General features: G+C 36.9%; 2 protein-coding genes across 5 annotated transcripts in view; both read right to left on the minus strand.

Moving 5' to 3' along the window:
• CYFIP2 (cytoplasmic FMR1 interacting protein 2) overlaps positions 1-2,430 on the minus strand; it is a 64,653-nt gene extending 62,223 nt beyond the window's left edge. For all 4 annotated transcript variants that reach the window (XM_087709399.1, XM_087709398.1, XM_087709400.1 and 1 more), the window contains exon 1: positions 2,326-2,430. The gene's annotated coding sequence lies outside the window, so the exon portion shown is untranslated. The remainder of the gene's footprint in view (positions 1-2,325) is intronic.
• A 976-nt stretch (positions 2,431-3,406) lies between these two features.
• ITK (IL2 inducible T cell kinase) overlaps positions 3,407-23,937 on the minus strand; it is a 41,985-nt gene continuing 21,454 nt past the window's right edge. The window contains exons 3-17 of the mRNA XM_014059567.2: positions 22,821-22,902; positions 21,928-22,056; positions 21,017-21,057; positions 19,646-19,797; positions 19,060-19,125; positions 17,569-17,623; positions 16,557-16,636; positions 14,647-14,783; positions 13,859-13,933; positions 13,339-13,510; positions 12,069-12,285; positions 10,595-10,659; positions 9,099-9,214; positions 6,694-6,851; positions 3,407-5,183 (exon numbers count right to left, since the gene is read on the minus strand). Of these exons, the coding sequence (XP_013915042.2) occupies positions 5,112-5,183; positions 6,694-6,851; positions 9,099-9,214; positions 10,595-10,659; positions 12,069-12,285; positions 13,339-13,510; positions 13,859-13,933; positions 14,647-14,783; positions 16,557-16,636; positions 17,569-17,623; positions 19,060-19,125; positions 19,646-19,797; positions 21,017-21,057; positions 21,928-22,056; positions 22,821-22,902 (1,617 nt within the window). The 3' untranslated portion in view covers positions 3,407-5,111. The remainder of the gene's footprint in view (positions 5,184-6,693; positions 6,852-9,098; positions 9,215-10,594; positions 10,660-12,068; positions 12,286-13,338; positions 13,511-13,858; positions 13,934-14,646; positions 14,784-16,556; positions 16,637-17,568; positions 17,624-19,059; positions 19,126-19,645; positions 19,798-21,016; positions 21,058-21,927; positions 22,057-22,820; positions 22,903-23,937) is intronic.

Genomic DNA, 23,937 nt, shown 5'->3' on the forward strand with positions numbered 1-23,937 from the left:
GGGTGAATGTGTGTAATAAACATATATGATAACATAGTATTTTTCATAATGTGATCTATACAATTTCTCATACTGATTCTGATTCCCACTGAAAGCCTAACTGGAGGGTTTTAACTTTTAGAAGTTACTTTTAAGTCTTGACCTAATATGAACATCAACTTTTTATGTTTTCTCATAATGAACAACCATTGATAAATGTGTAAAATCTACAGATGAACCTGGGTTCATTATAGTATAAAAATGCCTTACTGCTTGTTTTTTTTATTATTGTAAGTAGCCTTGGATGTCATCTTGGTCCCCAAATAGGGCAAAAACATAATGAAATCAAAAAGAGACCGAAAGTTATTTAGAAGAAAATCTTCCTGAATCCAATAAGTACCATGTATATATGAATAGGTCTGAGCCTCAAATAGCAAAGAAAAGCATTCATGGGCAAATAACAGATTCCAGAAAAGCAAGGTGAGTTTGAAGAAAAAGGTGCTTATATAGTACATACCCAAATACACATACTGAAAATTAAGTCTGATTGTGCTAATCTGGAAGAATATCATCAGTTGTTTGGGTAAAACTATTTTCTTGGCCACTGGGTTAGAGAATTTATTTTACTTTGAGAGCCAGTGTTAGCTGAAGCTTTATTTCAATGCAGATTAAAGTCAGCTGATTTCTTGTATTGTACCAGCCAAAAACATTTTTATCCACAAAGGTCCAATGTTTCTCCTAACAAAATAGCCTACAAATAACATCAGATCTCTGCATGCCTCTCTTTCCATTTCCTGGAGTTAAGGCAATCTCATTACTTGAGATTTTTGTGATGGGAAATCCCTGAGCCACCCTAGTGACAGCAACAGATGGCTCAGGGGCCCTTCTATTTCACTAACAGCAATCTCGTTTTTTACCTGCAAACTCCAAAATCTGTGAATTAACTTTCACAGGGGCTATCTTTAAAACAGCGTAATGAAACTATACTAGGCCATTCCTTTCTATATGTCCTGTTCCCTTTTTATTTCAGAGATCTCAGCTGTGATTGACAGTACAATTCATTGCAAACCTGTTGTTTGGCACTAGGAAGTAGCTGATTTTCAACCCACTCATGCTTTATAAGCACAAAAGTTTGTCTCATACATTTGATGCTACATAGCATTATTTAAGGTATCCCCAAGGACAGAATTTAAATGACACATACAAATAATAATTTGATGTAGATTCCAGTTCTGAAATTCTAATCCAAATTCCCCATTGGCCTAACCTTTCCTTTAAAGACTCCATTAAGAACAAGATGGTAGAGAAACTGTTCGAATTTAACCCCCCAAGCATCTTTTTGTATTTTTCAAGTTGAAAAGCACACCTGCTGCGATTCCATTTCCTTTGAGCATTTTCTATTCACCATCTCTCCCCAGATGTTTGTTCCTCTGCATCACACCTTTTATTTTGAAAGAAAGACTGAAGTAGAATTCGTCTCTCTAATTGCGGGCGGTTTAATTTAACCCCCAAAGCCATCCCTTAATTCAATCTGACGTGTGTTTGTGTTAACAAAAAATCCAATTAGCATTTCATGGCGTGGATCACATTTTTTTCCACGCAAGACATCAATAAAAAAGGCTGATCACATGGCAATTGCTTGATGCACTCTTATAAACAAGGAGGCCTCTCGATGCAAAAGCATAGGTATCTCTAAGCATTCTGGGATATCGCTCGTAAAAATCCTTCTTCCCGAGGGGGCTAGCAGGGCCGCTCTCCCGGCAGAATGACAGCCGCACCTGCTGGTGCCCCCTCCTTCCTCCTCCACCCCCCTACCCCAGCCGGGGTCTCTTAAGAGCCTGTTGCAGAAAGGCTTGAATCGGGGCAGCCTCTGCCGCTCGGGCTGAGCCGCCCTGCAGCAGCCAAGCTGTCACCGCCAGCTCTTGGAGGCAGCCGTCTCCACCTCCCTCGCACCCGTCAACCCACCCAAGGCCGCCCAAGCCTAGCGATCGGAAGGGTTGTGGAGGAGGCCAGAGGCGGATGAATGAAGGGTGGTGGGCGGCGGAGGAGCCGAGGGAAAGTCCCGGTTCCAGCGCCGGCTTCCTCAAAGCTACACCTGCGGGTTTGCCTCTCGCTTTAGCGCCTTTCCCCACCCACCCCCTCTTCTGCCCCCGCTTCCAGCCCGGTGGCCAGCAGGTCTGCCGTCTTTCATTAACCCGAACAGCAGCCCCCGCTCGCTCGCTCGCTCGCCCGCCCGCCGCCGGCGCCGGAGCAGCAATGTGGGGCCCCCAGCCTCATGCTCAATGGTGGCGAGAATCAGCCGCGAGGTTCCCGGGCACACAAACAGCTATGAGTCCCGTTGCTTACCTTGCGGGAGAGGAAGGATGCTTTACCCGGCCTCTGCGGCTGGGCTCAACGGTGGCTACAGCGGAGAAGGAGGCAGGGATGCTACAGCGTCAACGCCGCCGCCGCTGCCACCACTCGGCAGTCTCCACCTCCGTCGCCACAGCCGCCGCCTCCTCCCCCTCCCTCTATTGCTGCTGCCGCTTGGGTCTATTTGTGTATGTCTCTCTCTCTCGCACACGCAGAGCAGGAGCCAACCGGGCTGTAGCCGGTGCAGACTTCCTGAGTTCTTGCTCTAAAATGATTCCCACCCGCCGCGAGAAAGAAACCTCCCTCTCTATCGCCTGCCAGCCTGAACGCTCGCCCGCCGGCTGCTTACCCCTCATGAAGCCACACTCTTGTCCCGATGACAGTTTGCACCTGTTAATGAGACAAAGATTCATTCATACTTATAAAAAAAAATCACACACACGTACACCACACACACACACACCATTATCTAATTCTAATAAAAAATCTAAGGGTTTCCCCATCCTCAGTTTAAAAGAACGAAGAGAGTTGCGTTTGTCATTCCCAAATCGAGCAAACTTGTATTTTACACGTGGAAGATGCCCTCTTTAAAACTAATGCAAGTTCTTTTCCCCCTGGTTCCTTAAATATCTTCTCTTCCTGTAACTAATAAATATTTTGAATGGAAATTGATTCTGGAGTTCTTCTGGAAAAAAGTTGAAGCTGCAATCTCTCTATGGCTACTGGACAAGACAAGGGGAACTGGACAAGGAGAATTGTGGTTCTTCAATCTGATGTCCACCATAGATGGATTTCTTCATTTCCTGCCATAAAGGTCTGCCATGTTGGAAAGGGGTTTATGGGAATTGAATTTCAACATACTTTAAAGACACACATTTGGGTAAGTTGGACTACTTCAGTGGGTTGTACACAGAATTTTCTGAGTACATGACTGGAATTGCAACTGGATATGAGTGCTGTAACACAGATGAATCAGGAATATTTTAATTCATGTCATTTATTTTAAAAATCTTACTTTAGAATTATTCATTAACAGAATTAAAGGAAACTTTATACAGATGACTTTTAAATGCACATCTATACTGTCACATTTTATAAATATGTATAAAACCATTATTTTCCGGCTTAAAAAACATATTTAATATTTTAACAATTCTCAAAATGGACACTTTTAAAGTATAAGCATAATATAAAACATACAGCAATTATCTACAAAATCCTTCAATACCAATTCTTTTCAAACAGAATTCAATCATTTTAAACCATCCCTAAAATATCTTTATCCTATTCTGGAACAATTTCCTTTTCCATCTACCAGTAATGGTCAATATTTCTTCAAGCTCTGGGTCAGTGACAATTAACCTGAGAAACTGAAGCTGAATGCTTGAGAGGCACCCTTCACAGCTTTATTTCTTTAGAATGTTAATGTTTTTCAAACATTATTGCAATTAATTCCTTTTACTGTATGCTACTATATATGTGTGCTGGAATTTTAATTCACAAAAACAAAGTTTTATGTATTCCACAATCTCCAATAGTTTTCCCCTCCTTGAAAGAGTAAGAGGTTGCAAACCCTAGGGAAGATGAATTCAGCCAGATTTCAGACCCATATGTGATTTACACTAAGCAAAATTATATACTGCTTATTTTTAAAGGAATGGTTAAATATATATTTCTGTCAAAAAAAAGAAAGAATTACATTTACAGTCACAAACAGATCAGACCAAGTTGATAAGAATAGTTCTGAATAACTTCGTAAAAGCAATCTTTATATCTCGGGCAATCCCACAAAAAATTGGTGGATGCCTTTATATATTTGTGGCAACTTTTGATGAAATTGACAAAAAGTCTATTACTAACTTTAGCTTAAGAAAACTAAATTTGTGTTCAGAAAAAAACACATCATCTCTATGGGAGTTTTCAACATTTTTTTGCATGAAAATAATTACACCAATCAAACAAAGGTGATTAGCCCTAAGAAAAAAAGATAGTTTTGGGGGTAAAATCTTTAATTTCGATTGAAAGTAGAACTATTTTTTCTCCTTTCTAGGCAAAAAGCTCAATGTCTTTCAAAATTTACAAATTAAGAAAAAGCTTCAACCCTGCCTCCGATAATGGATTCAGCTGTACTTCAGTTCAGATATCTCCTGAATCTGTCCATAACAGCGTAATTGTGGAAATAGTGAATGAGGGATCCAATGTATCTGATACAAGGCCTTATTTCACTGCAGCCAAATTAAAATGAAGATCAAAGATGTCTATTCCATAACACCCCCCCTTTCTCGATATATTAGTTGAAACTGGAAAAAAATAACCCACATTCTTAACCTTCCTATCTTTGTTGCATTCTGTCTCTCCAGTCAATCCATTCAATCTGCTATTGAAATTGTTCATTTACAAATAAGTTGAATATTTTCTTTCAGCTTTAAGCAAGCTTGGAGGATCTTTATCAGTTTCATTAAATAATTTTCCATGTTAGGCTCTAACAGTTCTCTTCAGCTTATTACTGCTACTGTTATCATTATCATCTATATCATCATTATTCCATTAACTGGAAACAGGATGGGAACTGCACACTACTGTTCTTTTGTATCGTATACTATCCACTTTCTTGGTTCTCAATTCTTCCAGAAGGCCAAGAGTCTTTTTAGTATCTCAGTGGCAGTTCGGTTACTCCTTCAAGATGTAGATAATGAATTTGCCCAATGATTAAAATTAAAATCATTTGCCCAATGATTAAAAAAATGTATATTTTTGTATCTTCTCAAAACCACTAATTCTTAATGATCAGAATCAGAAATTTCATTGAGATTGTCGAGCAGTTGGGAAAAAGGTGGTCTGTCGTTTTCCGTCTGAAGAAGAAAAAAAAAATAAGGAAAGAGAATTAAGTGCTAATATGTGAGTGCATTAGAATGGCAATAATGGAAAAAAAAGTCTATAGCAAAATAGCATTTTGAATGAGCAGTACATTTTGATGAATTCAAGAGACTATAATGGTGTTCTCCAGTAGCAAATATATTGATGATCCCCCCCCCCTTTCCTGGAGATGGAGCTATTTGTAACTGATAGGAAAAATCAGAAGGGAAATCCTTAGCAAAGCATTCTGCTATTAGATGAATGGTTCAACTTTACCAGAAAGATATTTAGCCCTATTCTTAAATAAGGATAATTTAAAATCCAAATATAAAATGAGCCCATTCTAAATAATTTTTTTTTAAAAAAACCCACATTTCTGTTAAAGATGAACATTTGCATCTTTTTGGCACTTCCCCATTGATAGAAACTCTTGACAAGTGATCACTTGTAATTTGATAGACACTAAGTCATAGCAATAGCACTTAGCACTTAGACTTATATACAGCTTCATAAGACTTTACAGCCCTCTAAGTGGTTTACAGAGTCAGCATATTGCCCAACAATCTGGGTCCTCATTTTACCAATTTTGGAAGGATGGAAAGCTGAGCCAACTATGAGCCGGTGAGAATCAAACTGCTGAATTGCTGTCAGCAGAAATAGCCTGTAGTACTGCATTCTAACCACTGCGCCACCACAGCTTTTAGTAACCTTATATATGGTCCCTATACCTTAGTAAGAGTACGTGTAGTTTAATTATTACATTTTTTTTCAATAATAAAACTTATAGATAACAAGTTAGTTATAGCCTTAAAAAAACTCTTGGTAATATCAGCTAATGTTCTTAAATAGAGATATACTGCCTGTGCAAATGTCCACCTGGAACTGTGATTTGACATTTGACAATTGCTTTTATTTGTTTATTTTTTTGGGGGGTAAGCAACATGTTGAAGCCTTATAGTCAGATATCATTGAAAATCTTCAAAATAGAGCATCTTCTGGAATCTTGGTGGATATTCTATGCTGTTATTATAATCCCACTCGATTTTAACATTATATTTGCTCTCCTTCAAGATCCAGTACAAAATTGCAAACAAAATGTTATAGATTTTAAAAACTTCTGTTATATTTGACTAATTAAAGACTCAATATATAAGTTGTTTTTAAAGTACATTTTAAGCTTCAAGTTAATCCCCGCCCCCTACATTTTTCAGTAGTGCTGTATAAAGCTTTTTGAAAACTGATTTTATAGATGGCAGCTCATATCCAATTTCAAACATTAATCTGACTTAAATTCCCTGGGTTCATGAGAAACAATTAGAGAAATACCAAGGCTATAGGCTAGATAGAAAGTCAAAAAATGCCATTTTTTGAGAAACATTTTCTTTACTGTTGTCAAAAATCCCTCTACAGTCAGGTTGATGAAGTCACCATGAGTTGGGTATGATTCAATGGAGAATATATTACTTAATTCTTACATCTTTCTTGCATGAAATATGATGCACTAACCTCATTCCAACAATGTTGCATAAGTTTATAAATGGTATTGGAAGCAATTCTGGGTTTATACAAACGCAAGCCAGCACTGACTTCTTCCACCACCTCAGCATTTGTCCGATTCTCATAAGGAATTTTGCCTTCAGTAAATACTTCCCACATCAATACTCCTGAAATAAGGCAGGATACATAATTTATTAAGAATAGCATAACAATGTCCACAACTCCGTGTTTCTCAAATAACTTAATGTTCTGATCTGTTGCTTAAATAGACATTTTTTTCAGTGAGATTAACAATTTAATCCTATATATGATTGCAGAAAATTTCATTAAGTTTAAAGGAACTTTCCCCCAAATTAAGATATACGGTTGCATATTGGTTAGTCATCCTATTGAAATAATATTAGCAGGCTCCAGATTGTCAACAGATTGTGAGCTTGCTTTTGATCATATATTCATATGTTGTTTGTTCACTGTTACTTACTATTACTACACGCCCCCTCCTCCCTAATTCTGCTGTTCTGTGTATTGTGGTGGCAGCAGAGGAGGGTGGTATTACTAGGTGAGATGAGTGAAGAATGCCAGAAATGTGTCAAGGGAATATAATCCTAATAGGGTCATTTAAGGCATGGTGATAATCCTAGCTGCCCTGCTAAAACAAGCAGGCCTCCATATTGGGCAGTGGTGATAGAAGAAGATACTAGAAGCAGATGATCACTTTAATGACAACAGCAAAGGATCATTTCATACTGGCAGGAAAAGGCAATTATCAAACTACATGTGCACAAGAGTAGACATTTAATGTGAAAGACAATACAATGCCAAATGACGGCCCTTCTCAGGTCACATGGCACTCAACACACTATCGAGGAAGAGCTGCAGATCTTTCAGGGTACTAATGATTAGATTAAAGCCTCAGGACATTTAGTTGGTGATGTTTCCATGGAAGAAAAGAAAATCTGAAGGTACAAAGATAGAATTACAATGGAAGCATAAAATGTAAGAAGCATAAGCATGGGAAAGCACCATACAGTGGAGAATGAAATGAATCACTTACACATTGACATTTTAAGCATCAGCAAATCAACACTTTCAGTCAGAAGTCTATACTACAGCTAGTCTTCATTTAGCAACTGACTTCTTTAGCAACTCTTTCAAATTATCACAGTGATGAAAAATTAACTTTGTATAGCCCTTGCATTTACAATCTTTGCAGGTAATGCTCAAGTTCCAAGTTAAACTAAAATGGAAGCAGAAAACTAACCAGTTTCCATAATATGATATTGACCGTATACCCATTATTTTCAAGAACATTAGGAATTATTTTGAAATCCTGAATCTCACCAATAAGGAACCTTAGGAATTGTGGAATGAATTTGAAGATGTTAAGGATGAATGTGAAAAGAGACTGCCAAAGACCAAGTAACAAAAAGAAAGAAGGAAAGAAGAAAAGCAAAGAAAGGAATCAAACCAGTTGTCAGAATAAACAATCGAAATTGCCAAGAAGAGAATAAAAAGTTTCAGAAAACTGTTAGAAGAAACAAGAAGTAACATTACAACAATATCTGTAAAGACACTATGGAAACAGATATGAACAAACAAGGAAAGCTTCCCCAAAACCTCCAAATTCAAGAATTTCCAACTTGAAATGGTGTGATAAAAGACACCAATAGACAAGCAGTAACTGATTTGAAAAAAGGTCAAACAAAAAATAGAAGGAGTGTACTAAAGTTTTGTACAATAGAGATGTCAACATCCAAGATACTGAAGAAGATATTTCATACTTTCACGATCCTCTCATATTAGAAGATGAAGTTAACAGCACTTTCCTCATTATCAATTTGGAAGGCTATGGGAATTGCTGGAATATTTATAGAATTGTGGCAAACAACTGAAAAAGATGCAGTAAAGATTCTAGCCAAACTACACCATCAAATCTAGAGAACAACATAGAAGTCAACAGACTGGAAGAGGTCAGTCTTTATATCAATAACAAAGAAATGTTCAAAGTATATAAATACTCCTCAACTTCCCATCCTAACAAAACAATGCTTACATGGAAGAAGAGATGTACACATGTATGTGGCGGCCACTTGCTCTTCCGGGTTGCGTCGTGCACATGCATGCTGTACAGCTGGTCTGGCACGCATGCACATCGGCCAGCTGTTTTCTTCTGGGTTCCGGCACGCCACCTGGTCTTCATGTGAAAACCAGCTGGCCAGCAATGCAGGAACTCAGAAGAAAGCAGCTAGTCAGTGAGCATGCATGCCAGACCAGCTGGCCGATGTGCATGTGTGTGACAGAACCCAGAAGAGTACCTGGCGATAATGCATGTACCCACAGAGAGGGCTCTGTGTGCCACCTCTGGCACACGTGCCAATTATGTGACTGGGAAGTTTGTTGTTCAAGTCTCTTACCAAATGACCATACATCCGACTTGGTGCTATAGCGGTTATAGGAAAAAACCTCTGGTGCTGACCACCTGATGGGGAATTTACTACCAATGGAACTGTTATATACATCAAGAACATACCTAAAAGAGATAGATTTGTTTAAAGTATTTAAACAGTAATTTTAATGGCATAGCTCATGCATGAAAAATAAAAGATTAAAATCTCAGACTGTTACTGAATCATTAATCTGAAACCATGAGTTATAATGATATAGGAGACTCTATCTTTTTATACTTGATCCACAGCAATAATAGAACAGGGATATATACATACATACATACATACATACATACATACATACACACACACACACACACACACAAACACACATACATACACACAGATTGACTTTGATTCCATGTTATCAAACACTAACCATTCTCTAGACATGCTTCTCTTTAACTGTCAGTACTATGGAAGCTATTGAAATAAAACAGACGGCTAGTTGTTATGCTGCAACCAATGCCATCATTGATTTTATGAGTACTACTATTCTTTCACATACTCCTCTTTGGAAAAGCAGTAATGTCTGTGGAGAGAACTGACTTCAGTTGACCAATAAAATATAATTTGAATATGTCTGGCTGGCAAGTGATAGAAAAATATCTGCAAAGTAGGAAATTATCCTAGAAAGCTATGTATGATAGGATGTTGGGTGTTGGGAACTCCAATGACATCTCATGCAGAACTTCTATTAGCATAATTATGAGAAGATAATTTTGCTTTCCTAATACAGTCCTTTGGGTACCTTCAAAATCTGATCTGCAAGTTTTAAGGGAAGAGAAATTGCAGAATAGAATTGAAGAACTAATGTCCCACTGTCCCAAAGGTGCTTTTTCAAGAGGCAACTTTCTGATTTTTCTTTGAAGACATTTCGCTTCTCATCCAAGAAGAGCTGAAAAAGTGTCTTGGATGAGAAGCGAAACATTTTCAAAGAAAAACCAGAAAGTCCAGTTGCCTCTTGAGAAAGCACCTTTGGGACATCCATGACCTGGATGACTGAGAATCTCTATAGACATTTAACGTCCCACTGAACAAGCAGAGTTGCTATACAATATAGCATTCTAAGTATGAGCTTTAACTGCCTCCTTCAATGTAGTAGTGCCTATAGATGGGTTTGGCTTTGAACTTTGTGAGTTACAGTACTCACCTATCTGAAGAATCCCTGGTTGGGAAAGGCTGTACTATGAACCTTACCATTTTCATTCTTACTAGTTACAGATTTGCAGAGGTGAACAGTGGGGAAATTCAAATGATAAACTAATAGAAAAATGCATTGAGATCCTTTAGTTCTCTTAAGCTGGCTGTCAAGGGAGGAGTAGGTTATAGGAATTGCAGCAGAAACAAAGCAGAGGTGAACTTTAGAAGCTTTTGCCACTATAATAAAGTTGAATTGGGTTAGGTTGGATATAATTTAAAAAAACCTATAGGGCTAATAATGAATAAGAAACCTATATTACCGTGACATTCCAAAATCTGACACTTTGACAACTTGAAATTCGCCCACCAAACAGTTCCGAGCAGCCTGCAGGAAAGAAAAGACAGGATATATTTGTAGAAAGTAATATGAGCCACATTGTACAATACCTACATTTATCACTGACAGAAAATCCTTTATCAACTTCTGGCAAACAGAAAAAAATGAACTTCACCAGTGACCAGGATATGAATGACCATGAACAGGGCATGATGATCCAGGAGTGGGTATAATTGGTACAAAAGATGAAGCTGTACAAAAGCCCCCTAATTCCTGGATTTCATCTGCTTTTTGAGCAGCAGCCATAAGTCTAGAACAGTGATGGTGAAACTTTTTTGGCTCTCGTACCAAAAGAGGGGGGAGTGCAGGGGGGTTGTGTGTGTGTGTGCCACACCCATAATGCTATGCGCAAAACCACAGCACGCATGTACGCATGACCAGCACTTCCCCCATTTTTTGCATGCTTTTTTCACCCTCCCCAGGCTCCAGAGGCTTTATAGGAGCCTGGGGAGGGTGAAAACAGCCCCCCAGAGGCTTTCCCTGAAGCCTCCGGAGCGCGAAAAACCAGCCCTACCGGCAAACTGGAAGTTTGGGGATGGACTTCCAGTTTGCTCATAGTGTTGTTTTTTTGCTCTCCGGAGCCTTCAGGGAAGTTTCCTGAGGACTCCTGAACACACTGGAGGGCTAAAACCAGCCCTACGAGCAAACCAGAAATCCGTTCCCAAACTTCCGGTTTGCCCACAGGGTTGTTTTTCGCACTACGGAGGCTTCAGGGAAGCTTCTGAAGCCTCTGGAGGGTGAAAAATGGCCTCAAACGAAGGCCAAAGAGTGCACGCTGGCCTGCAAGCCTCACGTGCCCTGACAAATGGCTCCACGTGCCACCTGTGGCACACGTGTTGTAGGTTCGTCATCACAGGTCTAGAAGATTCTGTAAATGGAGCTCTGGCTTTGTTTGAGGCTATGCTATCCCATCCGGAATGAAAGATGGAAAGTCTCTGCATCCAGGATGACCCATAATCCACTAGCATTCAATTTTATGAAGGTAGATTTTGAACCTGTTTTTTTTTCTATCCAGTCCTTTATAATCCTCTCTATCTAGGCCCTGCAGACAGAATCTTGGTGTGTTATCATATATTATCATACCAAATAACAATAAGAAATTAGCAAACCTATGAAGACATTAAATTTACATAGAAAGCTACTGGGCACTACAAAACCAAATAAAACTAATAAAGAATTTAACACTCACACATAGAAGGAATAATAAGAAATATTGCACAATCCACAGTTGTACAATCCCCACTGTTGGTCCAAACGCTGAAAGCCTTCTTACATTAAAATTTAAAGATAAATGTAAATTTTACAATAAAATTTAAAGATAATATAATTTCATTTTTATGCTGACTTTTTATGGTATAGATTTCTTTGCAGGGAAACCAGATGTGATCCAGACATACCAGATCTCTATGAATGAAAGATGCCTCTTCAAGATAAGCCATTCCCTCACACACATCTTGACACATTCCAAGAAGTTCTTCCTTTGATAAGGTTCCACGTTGCTTCTTCAGGTAATCAGATAAACATCCAAACTCCATGAACTCAAATACTAGACATATAGGAGAATTTTGCATGCATACCCCATGTAACTGGACCAATTTGGGATGAGAAAGTTTCCTGATGATGCAAAAAGATGAATCAGGAATTTTCAACAGAAAATGAGGAAGAATACCATAAAAGAAGAAACCCAGATATATGATGGATATACTAAGAAAGAAAGAAAAAGGGAAAAGTGTGATTATTGTAAATACCACACCACATTTCCCTCATTCACTATGGATAATTGTTGAAATGGAAATCAATTGTGAAGTTACTCTTTTCACACATATACAAAATTTCACTATTTTCTGAAAAATAAGAATCTTGTTAAATATGTTGTTCATAGACTCACCGTGAATAAAGTTTACCTCAAAGAAAAATAATTTTCTTAAAACTTAATTGCAAACAGTATTAGAGATTGTATTTTGTAGAACTTGTAACAATACAGCAATATAGCAACTTCAATCAAGGACCCAATTGTTTAATGCCTGATAGTGCCAATCATGTTTAGGAGACAGTCATGTTTGTGAGACATAGCAAAACAGTGTAAGAAAGATTTTTTTAAAATCACAAAGCAGTCATATTTTAAGTTTCTTTGTGAGTGCCAATGATAGAAACTCTACTTCAAAAGTAGTACATAGCAAACATTCTGAAGATATCTAAAAGGAACCCGCATAGAAACCAAAAACTGACTACCATTATTTAATGCACATGCTTTAGAAGCTTTATGCCATTAGACTTGCCTAATATTAAAAATGCCTGATGTCAACTTGAGACTAAGAAGCACTACACATTTGCTAATATTCATACAAACATAGGCACATAACTGTAGACAACAACATTCATTTGATAATTCTAATTCTTCCAGTAAATATTTATAGAAGAGATGTGTCACATCATATCTTTTAATTTCATCCATGATGCACAACCTTCAATGTTGCTTTGAAGAAACAAGTTGGAAGAAGAATCTAAGTTTAATTATAAAGTAATTTTAAAAGTTTGTGGTCAGGCTTATCAAAATTCTTTAAAATAAATAATAATATGAGCCACATCAAGTAATTAAAACTTATGTCACTGAATTATTCATTGTATAAATAAAATGGGAATTTAGTAGGTGTTTATACTACTTACATCATGACTTGGGCCTCTTCAATAAAGTCTTCTTCTGACATTGTTCCTGTGCGAATTGTCTTTATGGCCACTTTCATCCGATCAAGCCAGTTGCCAAGATGAACCACCCCAAACTCACCAACACCAATCTCCTGTTCAAATGTTAGTTCTTGCGGATTAATAATCCATTTGCCTAGGAAAAAGCAAAAGAAAAACAACCTAATAATTGCTTTTGTCCAATAAATAATAATTGTTATATAATCAATAGTGCCAGTGTTTGTGTATGTGGAAAGAACTTGATTAGGTCATTTAATTTATTAGGTCATTTAATTCATTAAGGTCATTTGATTAGGTCATTTAATCATTTAATCATTACTTCCTCTCAGATTGTGCACCCTTATTCCCATTCACAGAAACAAAGAAGCTTTGTGACTGCCTTATTTACCCTTATTTAAGTTTTAAAGAAAAGAAATTTCATTTTGTTTCAAAGTAAAAAAATAAAAAATACAAGCCCTTTTAGCAAAACATCTAGTTTACTTACCATAACTTAATCCAGCTGTAACAGGGGCTTTTGCTCTCCAGGTGGAGACAGCATATCTCAACCGAGTAACAAGACCTGTGTTTTGAAGAAATGTACAAATACATTTTTAAAAAGACTCAAAAGTAGGGGGATTTTGTAGCTCAAGATTGAAATGAAGGGTCCTTGATGCTCTCTGAGCTTGGGCATTTCATTACCCAAACTAGATAACATCATGAGCGCTAGTGATATACTAGCACTGATGTTGTTACCTGGTTTGGGTAATGAAATGTCTGCAAGAAAACAACCAAGCCCAGAAAGCACCAAGGACCTCTCCTAAATGCCAGCTTTTGGCAGCTTAGAAAAAAAAATGATGGCCATAAAATAGAATTATGGAGATGTGCTATAAGAATGTACCTTAGAATCAAATATAGAAATAATGAAGTTACCAATAAAGTATATCAAAACAATTTTCCTATTATGTGATTTTTTTCATCAAGATCTATGAAGTTTTGAATATGTAGAATATAGGCACTTTGACCATGTACCTGATCATGGTAATCATTTTATATTAAATTTCTCCCAGAATATCTAGAAAAGCAAGGAATATAGGCTTCCTGTAAGAGATCCAGTAGTCAGGAAACTTTCAGCATTTGATGATACTAAGTAAATTGATATTCATTTATACCAAGGGCTTTGATAATAAGGAATTATTTAAAACATCAGATGTCAAGATAATTTTTCCTTCCATTTTTAGAATCTTAGAATTAAGTAAGAATCTGCATCTTCTTACCTTTCTTGTCTGAACTTACCTCCTGCATTATACTGATGATAATTGATCAATTCCGGGATACAATCAAAAACATATTTCTCTGCCAAGTAATATCTCTTGGGCTTGTCACTGGTTTCCTTGATGTGATAGTGCTTTATAACAGAGCTATTGTCATTGCTAAAAAGACAGAAAATATGTCTCCTTAAAATAAGTAAAGGCAGCTAAAAAGTCCAAGTAAGGCAAAATGACCAATGATTCATGAAATATCAATCCAATTCGGGTTTGAACCATTGAATAAATATTATGAACCATTTTATTAGAGTCTGCTACCTATACAGTTCCACAGCATTTTTTTTTTCTGTAAAACTTTTTAATGTGAAACTATATTTTTTTTCTTGTCATGTTGTTTCTTCAAATAAGTACCAGAATGCCACACTCTGGAAAGTCTAAACTGGGAGACTAAATTGTCTAGAATATATGCAAGTTCTACCATTACTTCAAAATGAAAAAAATAAAACAAATAGCCTTTTCCTCTGATTTTGAAAGAATAATCTTGGAATTAGAGAAAATACCAAAAGATCTGTGTAGAAAATTTATTGGCATTATTAAATGTCTCTGAAAAGCCACATGTTACATATTTAGGAAAATTGGGGGGGGGGGGGGATACAGAAAATAAAAACTGTAGTTCTTTATCTAGGCTGAAACTATTAAGATTCGACTTTGGAAAGATTGAAGAACATTCACTGAAATGAATACATCAATGATATCATATTCTATTATTTTAAAAAATGAAGACTATTTCTCTAAATAGATCAAAGAGATAGCAACATATAATTGTGTTTGCTGGGATTATTTAAAGAACCAATAATTCTGAAAACTAGCTTTTAGAGAAATATATAAATTATTTATTGAGTGCCCAAGGGTTGAAGACACTTGCTTCCCACTTGGAAGGTTGAGAGTTTAATTCTAGGTAGCAGCAGATGTTTCTCTCCTAGGACACAAAGAAAAAATATCTACTGCTTATTCCATGTAGGCATCAGGAAGGGCATGCTCAGGTCCATCCAGTCACCCCAACTCTACCCCAAATTAAGGGATTATAGGGTTGTAAAAAGGAAGTGTTTACAGAAATTGTTTATTATTGCAGCAACATCAAAATTATGCCTTCTGTTAGTGTTGAGAAATTAATATTGAAAACAAATGTATGTTTATCTGAGGAATAACCTCCTATATTCATCCATCAATTAATCAGATTAAATAGCACCAACTCTTTCTGGGTAGCATTACTAAAGGATTGTCACTTGATGAAGCCTTGTAAGGGGTCCATGTTGAATTGCTATTGACCCTTCGGCAGGTTTGGTTATCTATCCATTTGGGCATTAGGAATATTGAGAAAAAAGCTACCTGTTCCATGTGTTGCAATTGCAAGGAGAGTTTGCTGGTGCAGGATATTTGTATGTTTTAGTTTTTTCCCCCCATACTCTTTTAAGTGCATTTGGAATTAGGGGGTCATTTTTTATATGTTGACACTTAGCTGTGCAGATCTTTGGGGAATAAGCAGCAGACAAGCAGAGCAGAGCAAATGAATAATTCAGAGGGCAGCAAGAATACCTATAGCCTAAAAATAATGATAGTAATAGTATATTTCAACAGCACATCAATTATTAGAAAGTGTATTAATAACAAAGTCAGGATATTAGATATAACATCAATTTTTACCTTATTTTCAATTATCAAGTTATGCTAAAAGGCATTTGTCACAAAAATTGTGCAAAACAAGATAAAGATGAATTACTATTGCGAAGAGAAAGATCTCCAAAAATGTCATGAAAAAGTCATATATTACAATAAATTATTTTTATATATTTCCAATGCCTGACAAAGTATTACCGAATATTAATTTTTATTTAAATGTTTTTTTTAAAATGCTACCTCTCCTAAGATCTAGCTTACTTTAATGCTTTTGTGAAGACAGAGACTGTATAGGTGCCAGGTTGCCTTGAGTCTCTCACCATGAAAGCTCCTTCTTTATTCTGCAGAAAGATGAAATACATTGAATTTACAAAGGAATCTGTAAAAAGACCAGTTTTAAAGTCTGAAATGCTATGTAAGCATTCATTCATTCATTCATTCATTCATTCCAGTTGTGGGAACTTCTGGACAAGTCCATGCCATCCTTTCAGCAACACATTTTTCAGTAGTAGGTTTGTAAAGAGAGTGACTTTCCTAAAGTTACCCAGCTGTCTTTGTGCCTAAGGCAAGACTAGAATTTGGGGTTTCCTGCTGGTAGCCCAGCACCTTAACTCCCTGACCAAATGTATCCACTGCTAATCATATAATAAAGGCATTTATACTTCATGCTTGTAAATGTACACATAGATCCATACACAATTTGCCTAAAGGAAAGTAAAACAAAGCAAAAGCACAAAAGAGCAAGAAAAAGAGAAGATGTCTAACAAGGAACAGACCAAACACTCTCAAAGTTATGGAGAATGGACAGGAATGCAGTAATGTCAAATTAATCTGAACAGTCGGGCTTATTTTAGTTTCCAAAATAGTCAAAAGTTGCTGAAAGCTAGAATTTGTCTTCTGTTTTAGTTGCACCAAAAGTAAACTAATTCCTTTTTGCTTGTTCTGCATTGGTATCTCATATTTTACAATAGCAGTCTTCCTCCAAAGACTCAGGCCATCAATAGATAGTGATTTTGCCTATATTTTATATGTTCAGCAATCATATCAGGGAAGCAGACAGACTGGGGAACAATGAGTGGGAATTATAATTTACAATAACCACCATAACCAGCCAATTCAAATTAAAGATTTTTAACCAATTCAATTCAAAACTACTACTCGATTTCCTCATTACATCACTGTATGTTAATTTCCTATATGCCCAAGTAAGTGAAGCAAGACCTTGATTTAAGTACAGTAAAATGTGGGTACTATCTAAAGGGAATTACGTTACCTCTTCCCTGAGCATTGTTTCTGCTTTGGTTCGGTTGATATTCTTGTTGTACCAGCTGCAATGATTAAATACAAAGCAAAACATATTGCGTGTCAAGTGGAACCAATTCATAAACAGCATTAATGTTTGATATCATGGCAAATAAATAAGATATTTTTGTAGATACTAGTAGTCCTCAGGTCATGATGGTAATTGGAACCAGAATTTCCATTCCTAAGCAATGAGGTCATAAAGCACAACCACATTGGTTAACAATATGAATGCCCGCAGTGCCCATTGTCATTGTTAACTGAATCCAAATTGTCACAATTCAAGGACCACACCAATTTAAGACATTCCTGTCTTGGTTCCTTCCAGTCTCAAGCCTTGGCAAGGAGAGGAACTTCCTCCTCTTGAGCTACCCCCCTCTGCTCAGCTTTGTCCTTCTGGCCACCCTGTACAGGAGCACTCCTTGGCAGTGATGGTAGTGCAAGGATGAATGAGATACCTGGAAGTCTCAGTCAGCCACTGTTGCCCGCAGGCCTCTAACGTCTGCCCCAGCACCGCCACCCCACCCCTGCTGCTGAGAAGCCCATGGCACAATCAGTTGCCCTAGTGCCACAGGGCAAAGCACTAGGTGCTCTGGCCATCCTGCACTCCATAGACCAGTGATGGCTAACCTTTTCGGCATCAAGTGCCCAAAGCAGGCGGTGCATGTGCATCCCCAAAATGCAATGCATGTGTGCATGCCCCCCACAACCGCTGTGTGACCCCATGCTCCAGTCCCCCCCACATGCATCCACACACCCACCCCCACGCATGCACAGCAGAGACACAAAGACCAACTGGCTGGTGGGAGGCGTGCATGCGCAGCAGAGCTGAGCTGGGGCAATGGCTCGAGTGCCCGGAGAGAGTGCTCTGTGTGACATAGGTTCGCCATCATGGCCATAGACCCTGCTGTCTCTAGCTGACTGTCACCTTCTCTTTCCTTCCACTGCTGACAAGGCAATATGCCTGGACTTATGCGAGGCAGCTGCTTGCTGTGCCAGGCCTTCTTCCTGAGGCTGCCTGTGCCATTGAAATCCTTCCAAAACATTGCATGAGTTGGAGGAGATGGGCACAGCCTTCTTACAAGCTTTTGGAAGGCCTTGTCAACAGCAAGTATAAGTAGATGGCAAAGGTCAGCTGATCCTGACTAAAATCACATCTGATAAAAGGAAAGGAAAACTGAGATTTCTATTTCTTTCTGTGATCTCTAAAAAAAGAAGAATGTTAATTTAACCCAGCATTGCTTGAGAGTTCTGTCCAACTAACATTTTTCTATTTGCTTTTACTCAAAATATTTTTCCAGCTTTATGATTTTTTTCTATTTGCTTTTGAATGCCATTATTAGTTATTTTCTAATAAAAATTGAACTGACATCTTAATGTTAAGATTTAAAAATTACATAATTCAAAGTTTCAGTTATAACTTGATAATGATATTACATACAAAGAAGCAACACATTCTTACTTATATATTTGAAGATTGTCTGGTGATTTTTCTACTATGTAGCTGCTTGGCACATATCCTTCATGCCTGCAACAAATAAGTTGTTCTATTAAAAGATGAAAAACTTCAGCATATGACTTCATTAAAATTGTCTGTTAGAGCAGAATACATGATACCAAACCTTCTGCTGATGGAATTAATGAGTAAATGGCACCATTTCTTACTGAATACAGAAAGTAAAACTTTCAATTTTATTTCAAAGCATATTATTATTTATTATTCATATGTCATATCATCCATGGACTTGCAACAGAAATTAACATTTCATCTAAATTTGTAAAAGACAATAACACATACATGTTAAAAAGATTTATGTCCAAATATATAATTTGGATTTATTTATGTCTAGGCCATCTAAAACATAACAAAATATATTATGTGTCTTACTCATCATGGACTGTCCTTAAGGTACAGTGCAGTAATCCAAGACAGGAAAACAAAATTAATTAGAAATGTACAGCATATGGGGAAAATGTAATGTAGGAGGGAATTAGAACATACATTTTATTAAAAAAAGAAAAGGTCTCTTTTTTTTCTATAGACCTACCCATTCTTATCCTCAACCAACCACCAATGGACTTCAGAGTTATCAATAACATAATATTCCTCATTGCATCGTAATGTCAATTCCTGAGAATTCTGAGCAATATAATCATAAATGGCAATTACTGAAGATTCCTTGGTATCTAGTGATGATTTCTGTTTTTTTAAAAAAGAAAGACATATTAAAAACAGAAAATGACTGCAAAAATATTTGATTACATATATAGTATGTCAGCATTATATATTTCAAAAAAAGGAAGATTTCTAGAATTACACAGTATAGGTGCCTGTAATATTAATACTGTAGGGCATACTAGCCTTTTTAAATTTATTATTTAAATAATTAAGAGCCGCTGTGGGACAGTGGTTAAAGTGCAGTACTGCAGGCTACTTCTGCTGACTGCTGGTTGTGGGCACTTTGACAGATCAAATCTCAGCCTTCCATCCTTCCGAAGTGAGTAAAATGAGGACCCAGATTGTTGGGAGCAAGACCCTGACTTTGTAAACTGCTTAGAGAGGGCTGTAAAGCACTGTGAAGCAGTATATAAGTCTAAGTGCTATTGCTAAGTTTTATTTGTGGCTACCTTTACTATTTTTGCCAATAATTTTTGTACCCAGCTTTCATGGGTATGGCAGGACTTGAACTCACACTCTCCCATTTTCTATCCTGATGCCTTAACCGCTAGACCAAATTGGCTCAATATTATGCCTTATGTCTATAAACAGATACTGAATGAATGAACCTTATATTTTTTTAACCAAATTGGCCTCTACTTGCTGTATTGTTAGAAAATAATAGTAGAAGGCATCATGCAAGGTCATTCAAATGATGGATATTGAAATATGATCATCACAAATTGCAGAGCTATTAATAAAATTTTAATTAGAAATGTTAGGAAAAAAATTGCAATCATTATTGCAATTGCTATCACTGATAGCAGTGTTCCGATATCTCAGGGGTTGCCACAAAGAAGAGAGAGTCAAACTATTCTCCAAAGCACCTGAGGGCAGGCCAAGAAGCAATGTGTGGAAACTAATTAAGGAGAGAAGCAACTTAGAACTAAGGAGAAATTTCCTGACAGTTAGAACAATTAATCAGTGGAACAAGTTGCCTCCAGAAGTTGTCAATGCTCCAACACTGTTAAGTTTTTAAGAAAAAATTAGATAACCATTTGTCTGGTGTAGGGTTTCCTGCCTAAACAGGAAGTTGGACTAGAAGACCTCCAAGGTCCCTTTGAATTATGATATTCTATTGAACCATATCTTAGATGTAAAATCTTATATAACATTTCAAAAACTGAACTTCAGGCATCATGACATCAATGCCATAATATGATGGCTCTTCTATTAGTACTACCCATATCTTGATGCTCACCATGTTATTCTCCGGTGTAGGCGGAAGAGGTTTACTAAAGGCTAGGAAAAGAAAAAACATGAAATCAACATAGCGTGTGTGCATACCAAACAGAAAAAAAAGTAAGAGCTTTATAAATCTTGAGTGTTTTCAAGGACTACAGAGTAACTGTATATTGATTATTTCCAATATTTTTTAATCATGGGCTGAAATGAACATCTTCAATGACCCACGGAATGGGTAAGGTACTGACTGGATTAAGAATCATGAATAGAAACTATAAGCAAACAGCAACCCACAATCGGGACATGAGTGATGAGGATAAGAGTATTGCCCTTAAACACAGATGCCAGAGCAAAGGAAGTGATGCCTGTGAACCAGAAAGAAAAACCATTCACAGATCCTAGTGAATTGAAAAGTGAAACCTAATACTTAAAGTAGATAATCCACAATATTCATTTTACTTATTTAAGATGTATAATTAATGTACAGCCCATGTAGTGCATGACAGCTAATATTACCATCCACATATGTTCTAAACAGTGACTGCATCACAAACACAGTGCAAGAAGCACAAGAAAATAATTCTAATTAGGTTTTCCGGCATTTCACATTGTTTGCACCATATTATGTAGAAGTTAAGGATTTAGACATTTATTGGTTTTATAGATGAGCAACACTGAGTCTGGAAATCTTCAGTTCCAAAGGAAATGAATAGATCCACATTACAGATTCAAGACATATGGTGAGCAGATCACTCTCATGAGCCGAACCAAAAGGCAGTCAAGCCCCTACATAAAAATAATGGAATTAAACATAAAGCTTTATTGAACTTCTCTCATACACATTTTACAGATGTCCTATAGCTTATATAGCAGTAGTTTAAATGATTCTGGAAGCCTTGATGGAAGAGAAGCTTTTGAATTTCCTACCAGTCTTGGCTGGAATATACTCCATGCAGCCTGTTGCCATCTTTTCTAGCTGGGAACAACATCTCCATCGTCCTTCTATCCAGAAATCTGGGTGAAACTTTGACACCAAAGTGGTGTTGTTCCTAGTTTCTAAAATGGGGAAAATGTCAGATACTTCAAGCAGAGCAATCCTGATAATGGTAAATAGCTTTTACAATATACTTCCCCCCCCAATTGATACCCTGCAAGTGTATTGGGATTGCCATTTCCCAAATTCCTAGAGAGTGATTTTAATCATTACATTTGATGGGAAAGAATTGCTTCCATTACATCCTCTATCCCATGAAAGAGAAGAGAGCTGGTATTGGTGAAATTCCAAAGCATCCTGAAGTAGCAAAAGCTACTTTTACTCTGATTAAAACAAAGCAAAATGCAAAACTCCTGAAGTTTGGAGAACAGATTTCACCATGATATTATGAACAGATGATGTACATGCCATTGCACTTACTACAAATAATACAAGAATAAGCTGTTATCATAGTAATAAGGGCCAATCTTGTTTTATTTTAATGTGCTGTTATGTAAAAGGAGACGTTGATGCAGCATATAATTTAATTAGATACGTAGATAAACACATATTCCTTTCATCCTCAAACATTATTCCCAGCATATGGAGGTGAAATAAATATTTCCCATCAACAGTTTGCCATTAACTTTTTTTTTAAAAAAATGATATTAAAATAATTAACGGTTGCAGCTGGAAACAGGAATATAAAAATGGAAGCCACAAAAACCTTATGTCCAATATGTATTTCTTAGCCTTTAATTACCTTAGTCAGTATGTTACCTTGACATACTGAATTTCAAATGAGGTGTTGACCTGAGAAATTACAATGTGATGAGTTACAAATTACCTTCTTTCAGAACCATGACCCATTTCTGGCAGCTTGCTAGGTTGGGGGCAAAGATGTAGAGCATATAGTTGTCATGAAAAATCTGTGATGGAAGGAAAAAGGATTTAGTCGATTCTAAACTGAACAGGATCAGCCCACTTTCTATGAATGGTTTCTAATGTGATGTTAGAAGGAAAAGTGAACTTGTATTAATAAATAATATTTTAATGTGGTGGCAGATTACTAACAAAATTATTGCATTAAACATTTTGTCAAATGAACATTATTTCTCATTCTGATATATTTGTATGTGTGTGACATGTGTGTGTGTGTGTCTAGTGAATACATTACATATATTTGCACAGAATGGATAAAACATAATAAAAAGCACTGAAGACCCATCATAAGCCACGGTGACACAATGGTTAAAGTGTGGTACTGCAGACTATTTCTGCTAACTGCCGGGTGCCTTCAATTTGGCAGTTCAAATCTCACCAGGCTCAAGGTTGACTCAGCCTTCAATCCTTTCGAGGTAGGTAAAATGGGGACCCAAATTGTTGGGGACAATATTCTGACTGTAAAGCACTTAGAGAGGGTGTAAAGTACTGTAAAGTGGTACATAAATCTAAGTGCTTTTGCCATTCCATTGTTAGTTCTTCTTCTCAAAATTTCTACAGATTTCCACAGGCTGGAATAGAATTTTGCTCTTTAAAAGAGAGTAAACCTAACTGAGGTTGTAAAACTCTTAATTCCCCAACAAATATTCACTTCTGTATTTGTCCTGTAAGAAACAGAAACCATAAGCTATCTCTACCTTGGTCAATAATGAATTGTATCACTAGGATCATTTGTTTTTTATTTTCTGAATGACACTATATTCACAGCAAACGATGGATCTTTCATTTCACTGCTAAACAGGAAACTAACATTTGGGCTACAGCTGTGGGGAAAAATGATTTCATATGCCATTTAAATTATTATATATCTGGTTTGCTTTAGTGCAACCCACTCAAAAGAAGCCATATTTCCCAGAAGAAAGGAAAAGTTTTTTCTCCAATTAATTACTTGTGTTTGAGGATGGGGTTGGGAGTTTCTAGAGTTTTCTTTCTAGAGAAAAATACTATTGAAAGCATTTTGT

The sequence above is a fragment of the Thamnophis sirtalis genome, unplaced genomic scaffold, assembly GCF_051295495.1.
Source record: "Thamnophis sirtalis isolate CommonGarterSnake01/CBP01778 unplaced genomic scaffold, rThaSir2_p1.2 scaffold_3, whole genome shotgun sequence".
Classification (NCBI taxonomy): domain Eukaryota; kingdom Metazoa; phylum Chordata; class Lepidosauria; order Squamata; family Natricidae; genus Thamnophis; species Thamnophis sirtalis.